Source organism: Herpailurus yagouaroundi, unplaced genomic scaffold (genome assembly GCF_014898765.1).
Source record: "Herpailurus yagouaroundi ecotype Mexico unplaced genomic scaffold, PumYag 184, whole genome shotgun sequence".
In the NCBI taxonomy this organism is placed as follows: Eukaryota; Metazoa; Chordata; class Mammalia; order Carnivora; family Felidae; genus Herpailurus; species Herpailurus yagouaroundi.
The window spans coordinates 16,279,284-16,296,897 of NW_024412415.1; the positions used below are offsets into that span (position 1 = coordinate 16,279,284).

General features: G+C 36.9%; 1 protein-coding gene across 5 annotated transcripts in view; it reads right to left on the bottom strand.

The window, feature by feature from the left end:
• Positions 1–9,317: 9,317 nt before the first annotated feature.
• The window catches only part of GABPB1 (GA binding protein transcription factor subunit beta 1), a 68,059-nt gene continuing 59,762 nt past the window's right edge, over positions 9,318–17,614 (bottom strand). For 4 of the 5 annotated variants that reach the window (XM_040492669.1, XM_040492671.1, XM_040492668.1 and 1 more), the window contains exon 9: positions 9,318–10,822. In XM_040492669.1, the coding sequence (XP_040348603.1) occupies positions 10,670–10,822 (153 nt within the window). In that variant the 3' untranslated portion in view covers positions 9,318–10,669. The remainder of the gene's footprint in view (positions 10,823–17,614) is intronic. The other variant, XM_040492672.1, reaches the window with a different exon arrangement.

Sequence of the window (17,614 nt, forward strand, 5' to 3'; positions counted from 1 at the left end):
GGCACAGCCATGGGACTCCCTGGTAAGTTTGGATACAACAGGGGCCACATCTGATAGCAATGAGAAGTTTTCTGTGTTTGTGTGTGTGTCTGTCTCTGTATCCCTTGTCTCTCCATTTCTCTCTCTGTCTCCCTGCCCCCCTACTCCACCACCCCACCCGACCCCCACCCTGCTCTGTCTCCCTGTCTCCCTACATAATGCTTCTCTTCCAAAACCCCAAGCCTCCCGAAAAATATTGTTGTACAAGGTACGGCTTGGGTTTAGCTGTGTGGTGGGAAATGGAGAAGGGCTATAGAGAGCAAGAGAGGAGAACCGCCTATAAGAAGAAAAACCTGGCCCCAGAATGTCATCTAAAGCAGCAGATAGCAGGTTAGCTGAGGTCAGCACTTTGCAGCCAGCAGGAGGTAAGTGATAACCAGCACAGATTTATGGAATATGAAACTAGAGCATACTCTTTTCCAAAAACATGTGTACTTGCAGGGAGTGGGGAGAAGAAAGTCAGGTGAAAGACTGGATTTGGGGTGGGGCGGGGATAGGGGTTGGGGTGTATGATTAAAGATGGGGATGTAAACCATTTTGAATGCAGGCATTAAAATTTATATGTGCAGTAATAGGCACAAGAATTGTTCATCGTAGCATTGTTTGTAATAGCCAAATGCTGGAAATAACCTAAAATCTTAGAATGGACACATTGCAGGTATCATACAGAGAGCAATACCACACAGCAATGAAATTGAGTCAGAGGCATAAGCAACAACACGGATAAATCTCCAACATGATGTTGAGTCAAGTAAGCAAATTACTAAAGAATGGTTCCACTTAAATAAAATTCAGAAATAAATAAAACTATTACCTAGAGGTGACATACATGTGCTAAAAATATACAGAAAAAGCAAGGAAACGATCATCACAAAGTCAGAAAACTCAGAGAGAAGTATATAGTTGAGGTGGGCAGTGATATTTCTTCTGGAAGTTTGGGAATCCATTTTTTAACCTGGGTGTCAAACTATCCATGCATGTACACGACTTTGAAAAAAAAAAGTGATTACTGTTTTATACCCATAAGTTAGCATACCAGACTGAATATACAAATGTGTCATGTTTTGTAAACCTATTTACTTAAATACATATTTATATAGAATATCTTTTGCTATCAATGATATTCTTCAGCAACATCTTTTTTAATTAGCCAAAATCTATTTAGCCAATCCCTATTTTGAGCATTTAGGTGATTCCAAGTATTTTACTGCTATAAGTTATGCAGCAGTGAACATTCTTGTAGTTTGATTTTTGTACATATCTTTCAAAATGATGATAGAGAAAATGCAAAGATTTAGTTTGAGTGTGATGTTGCGGAAAAAGAAATTAGAGCAATTCTTGCATACAGCAATTTCCTGGGTTGCATGTTTGGAGGCCTGAATAAGGGGAAGTCATGTTAGACATGACTGATATCTGGAAAGGGCTTACCTGCACAGGCAAGTCCTGTGTAATTGTTAGTACTGTCACCGGTTTTGGTACAAAATAGAGGCACGTTTATTATTATTTCAATTCCTATCACCTCTTTTTTTCCCAGCTTCATAAATATAACTGACATATAACATTGTATAAGTTTAAGGTGTGCAATGTGATGATTTGATATGTGTACATATTGTGAAATGATTACGACAGCAAGGCTAATAAACCCATCCATCACCTCACACTGTTACGGTTTGTTGTTATATGAGAACATGAACGCTGTCCTCTCATAGCAGCTTACAAGTATACAATCCAGTATGTTAACTGCGATCACCTGTACACTAGATCCCCAGAACTTACTCATCTTCTACCCTTGACCCTTGAACAGCATGAGTTTGAACTACATGGGTCCACTTTACATGGATGTTTTTTTTTTTTCCAATAAATATGGTACAGGACCATAAATGTATTTTCTCTTCCTTATTTTTTTTTAATATCTTATTTATTTTTGAGAGAGAGAAAGAGCATGAGCAAGGGAGGGCAGAGAGAGAGAGAGAGACACAGAATCCAAAGCAGGCTCCAGGCTCTGAGTTGTCAGCACAGAGCCCGACACGGGGCTCAAATTCATGAACTGTGAGATCATGACCTGAGCGAAAGTAAAGGTCAGATACCTAGCCGACTCCCGTCCTTACCCTCCCCCTCTCCCCTTTTCTTCCCTTCCTTCCCTGCCCGTTTTTAGAGAAAGTGTGCACATGAGCGGGGGAGAGGGGCAGAGAGAGAAAGAGATAATCCTAAGCAGGCTCCATGCTCAGTGTGGAGCCCGACACAGGGCTTGGTCCCATGACGGCGGGATCATGACCTAGCCAAAAATCAAGAATCAGATGCTCCTTCAACTGAGCCACCCAGGTGCCCCTCTTCCTTATGATTTCTTAATGTCATGTAGCCTTCCAAATATTTTTCTATTTGGAGCACTCATATTTTATTCTCCATTCATCTCTCTTCATATGCCTACTTTCCCTCCCCACCTTACCTCACCTACCACACTCATACTTACTGTGTAACACCCCCCCCACCGCCATGATTTCCTCTCTATAGACACATCACACACACCTCACCTGTAGACATGTACATACACATGTACATAAACTTTTTAAAAATTTAATTATACTGTACTCCAGAAAAAGAATCTGTTTAACATGTTAATGGTTGCAGAGTATTCTATATACTGCAATTATTGCATATACTGCAATCTTCAACCAGTCCTGCATTTGGACAAGTAAGTTTTTTGTCATGTTTTGTTGTTAGTAAGAGTGAGATAGGCTAATTCTGCCATCTTAGATATTTCCCTAAAATATATTCCTCAAAGTAGAACTTCTGGGTGAGAGTTTTGATCCATTTACAAAATACCCTCCAAAAAGATTGTATCAGTTTCCCCATCTCTCCACACATGGGGATAATGAGCTCTGTTCCCTCTGTTTTTGGAGATGTGAACAGATTAAATAAAAGTTCTAGCAACAATTCTTTATTTTTATGAAATTAGCTGTTTTGAATGCTTAGGAAAAAAATGAGATGTAAAGTCTTCCACATCTGGTCTATCCTTCCTGCTTATAACTGAATTAAGAAATTAGTGGGGTGTTCCTTAAAGCCAGGCAATAACAGAAATAAGAGCCTGGAACTCCAACTTCACTGAGAAACTCCCAAAGATATATTATGCTTGCCTGATTAATGGGGAATATGTGAACTGGAAATGAAGTTTGGGCAATTGTTACCAATGAAACAAGATTTAGTGGAAACAGAAGGATTTATTAGGACTTGAGACAGGGGAGCTATGTCATTCAAGAGTTGCTTAGAACTGAGGAATTTATTTCATTTTCTACCACGTATTGAAAGATTTTTGTGCCCATAGCAATGGTATTTTGCCCCCAAAATATGCACTGGGTACAGATGTGAGCCACGGTCAGTCTATAAGAGGTTACATGGTAGGGAGGAAAAGCGAGTCCATCTTCCTTCAGGGAGGAGCCAGCTGTGCCAAGAGTAATCAATCAGGCTTAAGAGCTCACTTGGGAAAGTAGCATAAGGATAGAGTGGATAGAACACTGCCCTTGGACAGCAGAAAATCATACCCGTTTGTCCAAAGGGAGAGTGTAGGGCTAGAATGAGTGCCCTTTACATACTTTCAATAGAGCTCTGCCCTTTCTACGCATTTCCTCAAAATATAATTAACAAATGCTTACTAAGTACTAACCATTATGCCTTGTGGCTTTTATGCATACTATTTGATTCAGTCTTCATAACAACCTTATGAAAGCCATCTTCTAGCTCATCCTTGAGAGACTGAGTCTCAAGGTAATTAAAATGTTTTGCTAAAATTACACACAATAATAACTGAAGGAGTCAAAATTCGAACACAGCACTATCTGTCCAATACTCATGTTCTTTCCATCACAGCAAGATGTCTCTCTCAATGTTGTTATCTGAGATTCTTTTTTAATTTTTTTAATGTTTATTCATTAAATAACATTAATTTGAGAGAGAGAGAGAGACAGAGCATGAGTGGGGGATGGAGAGAGGGAGACACAGAATCTGAAGCAGGTTCCAGGCTCTGAGCTGTCAGCACAGAGCCCGATGCACAGAGTCCAAACTCATGAACCATGAAATCATGACCTGGCCGAAGTTGGATGCTTAAGCCACCCAGGCACCCCATGTTATCTGCAACTCTTAAGACACCAGACCTCGAGGAGCAGGAGGCTAGTGAAATTCTAATTTTTGGAGACTGTTAAATGCTCCCAAAAACTTTATTAAACATGATGTGCAATAATCCAAACACTCATTGTCCTTTCAAATATAACTTGAAATAGACTTTTATAAAATATACAAATATAAATAAATATTTATATCAAAAGTTAGAGCAAGAATTGAAAAAAATTATCTTAGGTAATATATTACATCTCTTAAAAATGATACAAGTAAAAATCAAATCTGTCCCTTACTGCATACATTATAAAAAGAAAATGATGTTGAACTAAAATGAGAAGGATCAAATTATAAATTAAAATTTCATCCCACCTTTAATTATACACTTGAGTGTTAGACTCATATGAAACTTGGGAATCTCCCTCAGCCTGGTGGCATTGAGAATCGCATATAGTAAATATGTACTAATTGAGACAATATAAGCAAATTTTTTTAAACAATTGGACACTGGGGACATCTGGGGGGCACAGTCGTTTAAGCATCCACTCTTGATTTGGGCTCAGGTCATGATCTCATGGTTCCAATCCTGCCTCAGGCTCTGCACTAACAACGTGGAGTCTGCTTGGGATTCTCTCTGTCCTTCTCTCTCTACTTCTCACCTTCTGCACATGTGTGCTTTGCTCTCTCTCTCTCAAGATAAATAAACTTAAAAAAAAAAATCAGACACTGGGAGAAGATATTTGCAACTCATACAACCAACAAAAGATCAGTTTCCAGAAAAATATTAAGCTACAGCAAAGCAATGTGAAAAACTACCCAATTAAAAATTCAGCCATGACCTGGCAATTCACAGAAGAATAAACACTAATGAACAAGAAAGAACAGGATGAAAATGTTCAGCCTCACTCATAATAGGAAACTGCAAATATTGAGAACAATTTTATACCAATGAGGGTTGGTAAAAATATTAAAGTGTGACAGTGTCATGTGTTGGTGAGATGTGGGAAAATGAGAATTCTCATCACTTTTCACTATTCACAGCCACCTTAGAAAGGAATTTGACAATATTGGTAAAATTGACCACCCTAGACTAACAATTCCACCTTCTGGGGAAACTTAGCACATGTAAGCGCATAGTTCACAGAGTACTATTTGTAATGGCAAAAAGTTGGAAGTGACATATCTATACATAGAACAAAAAATAAATCAACTATGGTGTATTTTTACTTAATTTTATATAATAGTCAAAATGAAAAAGTATTCAAGTATCATTATGAATAAATGTCTAAAATTCTGATGAATTGTAGCACCTGGGTGGCTCAGTCAGTTAAGCGTCTGGCTCTTGGTTTTGGCTCAGGTCATGATGTCATGGTTTTGTGAGTTCAAGCCCCGCATTGGGCTCTGTACTGACAGGGTGGAGCCTGCTTGGGATTCTTTCTCTCCTTCTCGCTGCCCCTCCCCTGCTCATACTATGTCTCTCTCAAAATTAAACTTTAAAAAATAAAATGAAATAAAATTCTGATGAATTGAAAAAATCAAAATGCAGAATGACATGTATAGAATGACAGCTTTACTCAAGTTTAAAAACCACACAAAACTCTACCATGTATTTACAAAATCCAGTGTGTAGTAAAAGCAAGAAAATGTGGGTAGACTGAAACATCTCAACCTCAAGGAAGTGGCTGCCTTTTGGTGGGGGTGGAGAATGGGATGAGGAAGGGAAACAAACTGACTTCAACTACATCTAGAACATTCTGTCTCTAAAAAGATTTGAAACAAACAAGATAAACTTAAGATTTATTAAACTTGGGTAGTAGGTACATGAATGTTTGCTATATTGTTGTTTTGTGCCCTTCTACATGTTTTTTAGTTTTCATTAAACCAACAACAGAACTAATGAGTATTGAATTATACCTAACAAAGATAGTAAGCACACTTAACAATATGCTTCAGGGTTTGATGTCAAGTCTCTGATACTGAGCAGAAATGTTTGCAAGTAGTCAGTACTTTGGCAAACCAACAATTTTTTTAAAAAAGAGACTAGGTTCACTAAGTATGAGCTTTTTAAAAAATGTTTATTTCTTTTGAGAGAGAGAGCACATACACGAGCAGGGGAGAGGCGGAGAGAGAGAGAGAGAGAGAGAGAGAGAGAGAGAGAGAGAGATCTCAAGCAGGATCCACATGGTCAGCACAGAGCCCGAGTTGGGGCTCCATCTCACAAACTGTGAGATCATGACCTGAGCCAAAAGCGAGAGTCAGATGCTTAACCAACTGAGCCATCCAGGCGCCCCTAAGCTTTCTTAATGGCAAATCAGGAGTAATTATGAAAAAATGGTAATACAAAAATAAATGATTTACTTTTACCTGACACACAAAAAATATATAAGAAAATAATTTTCTTACAGAAAAAGATCAAAGATATTTAAGTAATCTAGAAAACATATTACATATCAACTGTGCACATGAGATCTAAGCTATTCAAATGAAAAAACTACATAAACAATTAATAAAGCATAATGGACAGAATCGCAGAGACATCAAAATTTTTCCAGGAAGCAAATTGTAGTTTTTTGGAAGTTATAGCCTTTATCTAAAAGTGAAGAGTCCTCAATAATTTATACCCAAACTATATTCATTCAATATTTGATTATTCTTAAACTATTTTTGAAGGTGCTCAGGGTATCAAAATGATCAAAAACTATTAAGACCACTTATCTGTATATCTCTACACTTGGAAAATAGTTTTAACAAGTCACAAAAGTATTGATATCACAATTTTGATTTGGAACCAGAAGCATATTTCCAGTGATAATACTCCATTTTCCATCATGGGTTCCACAGAGTAATCTAAGAATGAATTCAGGGAGCTTACGTCAAACTGAATCCATGTGCACTGAGATGTTCTCACCTAACACAGAGAAAGCAAATAGCAAACATCATTCACAACTACAACAAACTAGCTATCTATAATGAAGTCCAAGTACAGTAAATATTACTTAATGAAATAACAAATCTGTTAGTTCATTCCTAAGTTGATCTGACATGCTGGAGGAGTTATTTACTCAATAGAAGCTAGGTGAATAGAAAAGGCTTTTTTTCTATTTGCTATATAAGCCTGAGTGCTAATGCCTTGGGAACCCACCCATATGGGTTCCATATGGAGCTCATCCACAAAGGTTCCTTCAATTGTTTTGTGATTTTATCTGAAAAGGTTTTTCTTCTTGGTATATTTTGAGTTAGTCCTCAAGGTCTTTCAGGTATTAAAGCACAAAGAAAACTATAGATTTTATCAGGAAGAAGCTATGTATAGAGTAAAACAGAAAAAAAATAATCAGTCATAGTAGCACAAAGCATCCATGAATAGGTCTATCAACTCACCAATTCCTGTTATAGGCAATGGTTTCTTCTAATGTTCAATAAATAACATCATAAACAATCATGTTGAAGAAAAATATGCTGGCATAGATTTTCATTAGCAATATGCTTTGGATAAAAATATTTATGCACATATCTTTTGGTCATAAACAAAAATGGCATGGGATTTCACATTTATTCCCTCTTCCATTTAACTTTGTTCTTTTGAATGTCACAGGAGAAAACTCCCCAACTCCCAGCCCTCCAGCACCACAAAGAAATAGAGCAATCCAGCGTCAAAGTAAAAGAACGGAGTACTACTCTGCCATTCATGGCCTGAAAGATTGACGTAAGAAGATTTTTCCTAAAGCAAATTAAAACAAATGACATCACAAGCCCTTACAGAAGCGATTAGGATATAAATAAAATAGGTAACAATAAATGAAAGTTAGTTGAGAAGCACAGTCCCCGCAGATACTACTTGCCAGAGGATGCTTTCTTAAAGCATCACAGACCCAACTTAGATTTGTAATCCTCAAATTCCAGTGACTGGACACAGGGAAGTATTAAATCTGAACCAAGTAATGAAGCAATTAAGACATCAAATGAGCTCAGTGTCTAGATAGTACATAGCCAGTACTATTCTAGATGCACAAGGAAGAAACTAATTCATTAAAAGATATTAATTCATTAGGCCCAATACTTAGGGCACTAGGGCTTGATTCTCTCACAGAACCCTGGAGTAAGGCTGCTCTAAAAGGTGTTTGTTCACACATTGATATGGTAACCAAATGACCTTTAACTGCAAATCCATCATTAGGTAGTGGAAACACATTAAGTATGGATTTCTGAAAACTTTTATATTATTTTATTCTGTCAGTTCCTTTAATCCTCTGCTCAAAACACAGAATGAGAATGCAAAGCTTTTTCAGCCCAACTGAAAACAAGCTAAAAAAAAAAATTTTTTTTTTAAATTTGTTATACATTCTTGTCTAACTATTGATTTCACAGCACACTGAATCAGATATAGATGACTGAGGAATTATACAAGGTCAATGGAACACTCTGAAAAAAGTGAACTGCTCCCAAAGACATCTGAGTATTAACCTGATACTATCATAGACTTACTCCTTTTAAGTACCAATTGTTTTCTCCCATCTATGTCAAATGTTATTATAAATCAAAATTCCTTCTTGTCCCAGGTCAAGTCTCTAGCACAACAGGAGACTAGAAGTCAAAAAACATTAAATTAGCTTTCGGGAGTTTATTTCCAACACTGTCTCAAGGCTCTTTGGGGCCAATCTGGTCTGGAAGCAAAGTCTACAGTGGTTTGCACCCTTGGGTGTACATAGTGGTCCTTCTCCACTCCAATATTGCATATGTCAAAGGCACCCTGCTTAACAAAGCCATAAGTGCATTAAAGTGATAAAAAAAAAAAAAAGAGAGAGAAAAAGTAGCTTCATGCTATTGAAAATATGGCCGAGCATTTGTTAAATCTATAGGTGTAGATCATTTAAAATATATGTTAAATTTAGTGGAAAACTGAAAAGGTTTTTTCTCTTCTATTTGGAGTTCTCAAACCTTTCTAAGTTTCCAAACAGCAACTATCATGCCGATAGTTCACAGATCCTTTTATTACCTTAAAAACTATAATATCTCCAGTGAGAGAACTAACAAATTCCCAAGAAATTACCTCCAGGATTTATAAGACACAGTGTGAAGAATATATAATATTTTCATTCTGGTGGAATATAGCTATAAGATACAGAACAAAATTTTTAATGTGGGGTTAAAATATCAGTCTACACTGAACATATGTGGAAAAGATATTTAATTGTAAAATAGAAAAGTAGGCCAGAGTACAGTTTTAAGGGTAATTGCTTCTTTATACAGATAGGTAATCTAGGAGGGTATTAGGGTTAAACATTTTCATAAAGCAATAAAACATTAAAAAATAAAGCAAGAAAAAAAGAGCTTGAAGTTATGTTTTACAAAACAAGAATGAACAGTATGTCAGAGTTTAATGTCCATACACTGTGGAATTCAACAATATTGTGATGAGAGCAAGTCACAGCACAGACATACGGCTTTCACAGGGAAAAAGTAAAAGTTATGTTAGACATATCTATAGCATCACTAGTACAAAAAGTTCTTGTTCTACATACAAAAGCAATTTTTTTTCCATAAGAATAATTTCCTGGGGAGAAATGAGTCCATGAAATATTTCAGAAACCCATATGCTTTGAGTATCCCAAAAACATTATCTTAAAATCCAGTGCCTTAAAGTGCTTTCATGTGGAAATCATGATGGAAGGCACAGAATACAGTTTCACGTCCCCACTATGAAATTTTCAAAAAAGCATAGATTTTGCAGTTTGCAAATTCAAGTTTTCTTGTAAGCTGCTCCTTCTAAGAACATTGTCATTCCAATAAAACCAGCTGCTAGCTTACTCACTCTCAATGACCTACTAAATAAAAGGATTTTTTTTTCTCCTAGTAACTTTCATCATCTTTATGGGAAAAATACTTATGCAAGTGATGCATTTTGAAATTATAAAACATGCAGAATATGTACAAACAGAAAGTTTAAAAAATATTTGCTTCATATACATGTAAATCTACTTGGGTATAGCTGAAGTTGAACAAATATAAAAATTTGCTTTCTAAAAAATGTTTTCAGAGAATCTGAGACAACTTAAAGCTGTACAAAGATTTCCTGGGAGAAATCTTCTCTTCATATAGAAGTTTATACCTACAGGAGTAATTCCAGCATCAGTCCACCACATAATTATTACATAACATTTGGTCTAATCAACAATGATCACCCTTAAAACTGTTCTGTTTCTGAGAAATTAAGGTTCATACTAAAATCAAAAAGAATTCACAAAAACAGTGGCTTATTGTGTTTTTGGATCTCTTCAACAATCTTTATAACTCATTTGGAACTGTAAAAAAACAAAAACTATTTACAGAATTCAGTTTTAAATACATTTCACAACTTCTAAAGTTTTATGTTACAAGAATTCAAAGCTCATGGCTTAAGTCCAGTCATCAATCCGTAGTCTCTTCTGTTCTCCTCGCTTCCTGCGACTGCACCTTTTGTGTACAGTTCAAGACTGGGTTCTTTCTTAACCAAAAGTAAATCCAAACTACATGTTCATTTCAATTAAACAGCTTCTTTATTAGTCTGAAGGCGAGTCATAGCTTCTAATTTTTGTCTGTAGGCCTCTGCTTCCTGTTCTTTCTTTAGAAGCTGCTGTCGATATTTTTGTGCTTCCCGATTTGCTTCATCCAGCTGTTTCTGAAGAGCTTCTCTCTCCTAATTAAAAAAAAAGGTGTTTGTTTTTTCAATTTTTGCACAAATACATTAGGAACATATACAAGCATGCATCCTTCAAATAGAAAAATCTGTAGTAGCTACATGTAGTCACCACCTATTGACATTTCCTAAGCATCTTGCCTTTTCAGTCAATTCATTAGTAATTAAAGCCCCTAATTCTGTGCTCCACGCTGATACAGATTAGTTTCTGACCTCAAGAAATTACTCCGATTAAAAATAAGATTAACATAATGAACCCAGACCGTGTACCTGTACTTTTATATATACTACAAAAACTAATGAAGACTTTAAGACAGAAATATACCTCTTCACACCTCTGTGATGTTTTTATGTAAAGGTACAATAAACTATAACAGTTAATATTTACTGAGCATCTATTATGTGACCAAACAAGGCGATTTCCAATAACAAGCCTCTAGGATAAAGATTATGCCCATTTTACAGATGAGCAAAATGGTATTCAGAGAGGACATAGCTGTTCCCTCGTAACACAGTTGAGTTTACAAGATTCTAATGTTACTGCTTTTGAAACTATCTTCCTCTATGGTAACAAGCAAGACGCCTCATCTCTAAAATGAAGGGGTGCTGGTCTAGATTAGTTTTTCCTAAATTATACCATTTTTACAAACCAATAAAATACTAACTTCTCTATGGTGATTCATTAAATTGTCCAAATATAAAATATATGCATTCAATTCTAAATGCTAAACATAAATCTAGCCCAATGAAAATGATACTCTTTCTCCTCCTCACTCTGCCCCTATTCAGTTGCCTAAGGGAAAGCATTTCAAAGACTCCTTTCTCATGCCTCTAGTATGCGCATGGACAAAAGCTCAACCTGCACAGGCCCATACACAACCTCATCACAGAGGCTAGGACCTCTCAGTGGGATGAAGGCCGACGGTAGGACTATTATTAATCTAAGAAACGCCAGGTTCATACTGGACAAGACACTTGACCAGAGGGAACCGGAGGTGAGGGTCAGCAACCTACTGGGGGAGAGGGCAGTATGAGGGTCTCTTCCACTGCCTCTTTGACTCCTGTCCATTGTGAACACCAAAAGATTCCCTCCCCTTCAGTAGTCATACATGGTCTCCAAGGAGGAGCATCTTTAATACTCCTTCCTTTGATCCCATTCCCTTCCTCATACTGGGAATGAAGTCCAACGTGTATTTTTTCCCCTGGGTCCACCAAATGTAGGAATGATAGATTATGCAAGTAGGCTTCCATTTACACAAAACGTACAAGAAACACATGCACCCTTCCATCTCCATTTAACAAATGCCCATGCCCTTCCCTGCTACCTTTTTCTTACCCTTTTCTTACCCTTCCTCCAGGCAAAATGGCAGAGTAGGAACAAGTCAGAAAGGACACCCAAGAGTCAAGCCTCGGGCAAGAAATCAACACCACTACCTTGGCAGTGAACTATGAAGAACTTTGAGCACGCCAATGAAAAAGGTGGGAGAGGGGTGCTGCTTCTCCAGGAACTAGACCCCCACCACTGGCAGGAGCACTCATGGCCGTGCATAAGTGTTTTAAAATTTTACAGGTGTAAGGGTACCTGGGTGGCTTAGTCGGTTAAGTGTCTGACTTCAGCTCAGGTCATGATCTCCCAGCTTGTGAGTTTGAACCCCACATCGGGCTCTGTGCTGACAGCTCAGAGCCTGAAGCCTACTTTGGATTCTGTGTCTCTGTCTCTCTCTCTCTGCCCCTCCCCTGCTCATGCTCTGTCTCTCTCAAAAATAAATAAACATTAAAATTAAAAAAAAATTTTTTGACATGTGTTAAAAAATAAAATTCTTTGGTAACCAAAGTTTTGAATTTGGTAGGAAATATTGGGACAGATTCTCTAACTCTAAGGTATCTTCTAATACTAGCTATGCATTAACATTTAGAAACAGCAAGGGATTCACAATTACTTCAGAAGATGAAAGCAAATTAAGTGAGGTAGTCTAACAGTAAATACAGTTTGTTTTTATTCAATTAGTAAAATGTATCTTAATATAAATGAAAAGATAGCTCCCTTCTACTAGGCCAAATAAAAGATTCATTTACACTGCATTTCTTAACTATATCTGTAAAGTCTGAAAGGTAAAGTCATTGCACTACACTTAATCCTCAAGACTGAAAGCAGTTAACATTATTAAAGTTTTTTTTAAGTGTTTCCATTTTTTAGTTCTCAGGAGTGTAGGTATTTAGGAAAACTTTTTGCCATCTCACTTTTCAAAGCAAATAAAAATCTCTAAAAAGTGGAAAATATCACTTCTTACTTTACTCAAAGAGATCCTTTGTTTCCAAATTTATTTGTTAAATGTTTACTGAACATATATTATATGCAAGACACTTCCTTAATGTAAACAGTAATTTGGTTGTTTCACACATGAACAATGCATCACACTGACATTTGAGATTTATATTTAAATAGAAATGCCAAGGGGCACCTGGGTGGCTCAGTCAGTTGAGCGTCTGACTTCAGCTCAGGTCATAATTTCGCGGTTTGAGTTTGAGCCCTGCATCAGGCTCTGTGCTGACAGCTCAGAGCCCGGAGTCTGCTTCAGAATCTGCGTCTCCCTCTCTCTCTGCCCCTCCCTTGCTCACACTCCATCTCTTTCTCTCTCTCTCTCTCTCACACACAATCTCAAAAATAAAAAACTTTTTAAAAATAAATAGAAATGCCAGGTGCCTGGGTGGCTCAATCGGTTGACTGTCTGGCTTCAGCTCAGGTCATGATTTCACGGTCTGTGAGTTCAAGCCTCACGTCGGGCTCTGTGCTGACAGCTCAGAGCCTGGAGCCTGCTTTGAATTCTGTGTCTCCCTCTCTCTCTGCCCCTCCCCTGCTCATGCTCTCTCTCTGTCAAAAATAAACATTACCAAAAAAAATTTAAATAGAAATGCCAAGGCTATGGCTTTGACCTTTTGCAATAAAGGCACAATAAAAAGGACTTTGACATGTGTAAATAAATATACCTTAGTCTATTAATATGTAATACTCAAGTATTTTTCCTTTAACAGTATAATATGGAAGAATTCCAAAAAAGTAAATTTGGATAATAGTCACAGTTTGGTTGCAATAGAGAAGATATTTCTCTTACACTACAACTCCAAACCCAGGCAATGGACCAATAGGGCAAAGACTTGAGTTTGCTTTTTTATTTTCAAACAAAATTCTTGAATTGTGCTTCAGCTGGTAGCAATGATCTCATAACCATTTTATTATTTTTAATTTTCTAATATTCAAATTTATTTTACCTTAGCTATTATGGGGCAAAAAAAATCATTCTACTCATTTATCTTCTACTTCGATATAGATTTTAGAAGATAATTTTAATAGCAGCTAACATTTACTGAGCATTTATCACATGCCCATCATCGTCCTAGTCTTTTACATGTATTCTCAGTTATACTTTGTAACCATCTGATAAGGTAGGTGCTGTTATTTTCCGCCTTGTTACTGATGGGGAAATCAAGCCTTATAAGGTTAAACAACTTGATCAAGATAACACAATCAGAAAATGATAAAATATACCCATATTCTTAACCATTAAATATTTGCTTAAAAAGAAAGAAACTGGGCAGGGTGTGTGAGCTGCCTGTTTCCTTGTGTATAAACATCAATTTTCCAAGTGCCATGAGCCACATATGAGCCTGTTTTTATAAACAAAGTTTTACTGAAATATCTATTCATTTCCAAAGTGTCCATGGCTGCTTTCCCACTACAATGGCAAAGATAAGTGGTGAAGCACAGACTATAAAGCCCATAAAGCCAAAAATACTCACTATCAGGCCCTTCACAGAAAAAAAAAAACTTTGCCTACCCCAGCCCTAGAGAAAAAACTTACAAAAAGAGAGACTGCAGGAAATCTTAAACTGTGGTGGATCAAAAGAATATCAATAAAAGGAAAAGAGATTGAAAAAACTGCATCAAATAAAACACTGTGTAAAGTTTACAGAAATCAAATTTTAAAAGAATACTAAGGATCCCAGTCTATCACTGGTTACAAGACACAAATATTTCATTAAAAATAAAAAAAACTTGCTAATAAACATATTCATCTCTAACCTCCATAGCAATGAAAAGGTAAAGGTATTTCCTGAATTCACACAACTACATAATAGAAGAATCTGTTATTCCTAATGCACTAATTATATTTCCTCCCTCCCACATTACAAAAGAATAGTTTTAATTTCAATTCAGAATAGCCTAATGTTTATTTATGGAAGAAATTCACAAATATCACACCTCTCCCCAAAAATACCTTTAATGCAGTAGTATGGAGGGGGTGATATGATATACATTATTGCAATTTGGTGTCTTATTCAGACCTCCCTTTCAAAAAACAAACCTATTTCATTTCCTTTATTGCTATAATGCAAATATAAAGGCTTCACCATTTACAATACATTTTCTACAATTTAAGCTAATTTTGTAGAGATTATTAATAAACCTCTCCAACGTTAGTTGGGAAACTGTAAATTCTTAGCACTTGACTTATAAACAGTCACTCTGGTAGTTGTGGACACAAACATACAGAGAAACCCCAAATATGTTAGATTCTGTATAATGAGTTAATTTGTTTTAATGTTTATTTATTTTGAGAGAAAGAGAGTATGCACACAAGAACAGGAGAGGGCAGAAAGAGAATCCAAAGCAGGCTCCATGCTGACAGCAGGGAGCCCGAAACCGGGCTCAAACTCACAAACCATGAAATCATGACCTGAGCCCAAGTCAGATGCTTAACCAGCTGAGCCAACCAGGCGCCCATAATTTTCAATTGCTGTAGAGCAGAGTTCCTCAATCTCAGCATGGATAATTTTGAACCAGATGATTCTTTACTATGGAGGCTGTCCTGTGCATTGTAGGCTGTTTAGCAACATGTCCTGCCTCTACCCCCTATATGTCAGTGGCCGACCTAGTTGTGACAACCCTAAATGTCTCCAGACATTGCCAAGTGTCCTCTGGGGTCAAAAACGTCCCAGATGAGAACCACTGCTTGTGAGAAACTTTTCCGGTTAAAGGCTAAGCTGTCACTTAGAGTATAAAAGTCTGCCCCCAAGACAACTCCATTGGTCATTTAAGAAAATAAGCTCAAAAGAACAACTCCAGGTATTATAAGGAAATGAGTGCCTGGTTTGATGAAAACAATGGAGGCCACTCTTCATTCTATATCCTCAGCCCACCTCTACCACGTATACTGACCGCATACTTCAAGGTCTCTCTGTAATAGCTCTAGAGAGATCATGCAATGTTTGGCATTAACATTTCTGGTGATGGAGAATGAGGTTTCTATTACCAGACAGCTCTAATTACTAAAAACAAAACACAACAAACAACAACAACAAAAACCCACTTCTTTATACCAAGCTAAAACTCCATCTCCCTGAAGTTCTATCTCCTTGGTTCCAGTTCATTTCTATACCTCAATTCATACTTTCCTGTTATTTGAAATTATTCTCCCTGGTCTCTGAAAGACCATAAGAGGGGAATCAGGCTGAACCTTCAAGAAAACAGCAACTCTCATTGGTTATTAGGTGAATAAAGGCACAGGCTGCACATTCACTGTTTTAAACACATAATTTGTTGAATTCAGTAAGTTTATGTTCAATAAAATTCAAAGATTTTAAAAAAATGTTTTATTAGTTAAAGCAAAGTACATGACAAAACTTTTTAACCTTATGTGCCAGAAATGATAGTCAACATCCAAAAAAACATATTTAAAAGATTACAAAATAAGTATACTAATACTGTTCAATGGAATAAACTGTTTGTAAGAATGTCTATGTACTGAATATCATTTTAAATTTTGAAGAAACAAAGCAATTTACCCTCAATAATTAAAGTCATACCGTTACAAAACATTCTGGTTAAAGTATGAATCAGATTCTTTTTAACTCAATAATATGTCCTTTGTGACTGTGGTTAAAGATGTATCAGCATTACACTTAGATGCACTGGAGCAAAGAAATATTCTAGTTGTCCTCAGTCAGAATCACGTTGCCTTTTAGTGACTTTTTAAAAAATCCTCTTTTCAGGGCACCTGGCTGGCTCAGTTGGTACAGTGTGTGACCTCTGATCTCAGGGTTGTGAGTTCAAGCCCCACATTGAATATGGAGACTACTTTTAAAAAACAGTAATAAAATGAAATCCTGAGGGACGCCTGGGTGGCTTAGTCGGTTGAGCGTCCAACTCTTGATTTCAACTCAGGTCATGATCTCACAGTTTGTGAAATTGAGCCCAGCATCAGACTCTCCTCTGACAGCTCAGAGCCTGCTTGGGATTCTCTCTCTCCCTCTCTTTCTGCCTCTTCCCAACTCATTCTCTCTCTCTCAGTCTCTCAAAATAAAAAACATTTTTGGGGCACATGGGTGGCTCAGTCAGTTGAGCATCCAACTTTGGCTCAGGTCATGATCTCACAGCCCGTGAGTTCAAGCCCCACGTTGGGCTCTGTGCTGACAGCTCAGAGCCTGGAACCTGCTTCAGATTCTGTTCCTCTCTCTCTCTCTCTCTCTCTCTCTCTCCCTGTCTCTGCCTCTCCCCTGCTCACACTCTGTCTCCCTCTCTCTCTCAAAAAATAAATATTAAAAAAATTTTTAAATAATAAACATTTTTAAAACAGTAATATTAAAAATAAATAAAATCCTGAGTGCCCCCTTCAAAATAAAATAATCCTCTTTTCTATGGATAAGAACCTTCCGAATTCCTATTCACCAACAATATTTAAGATATTCGGCAACACTTACTACTTACATATACCAGATATTACAAATATGAGT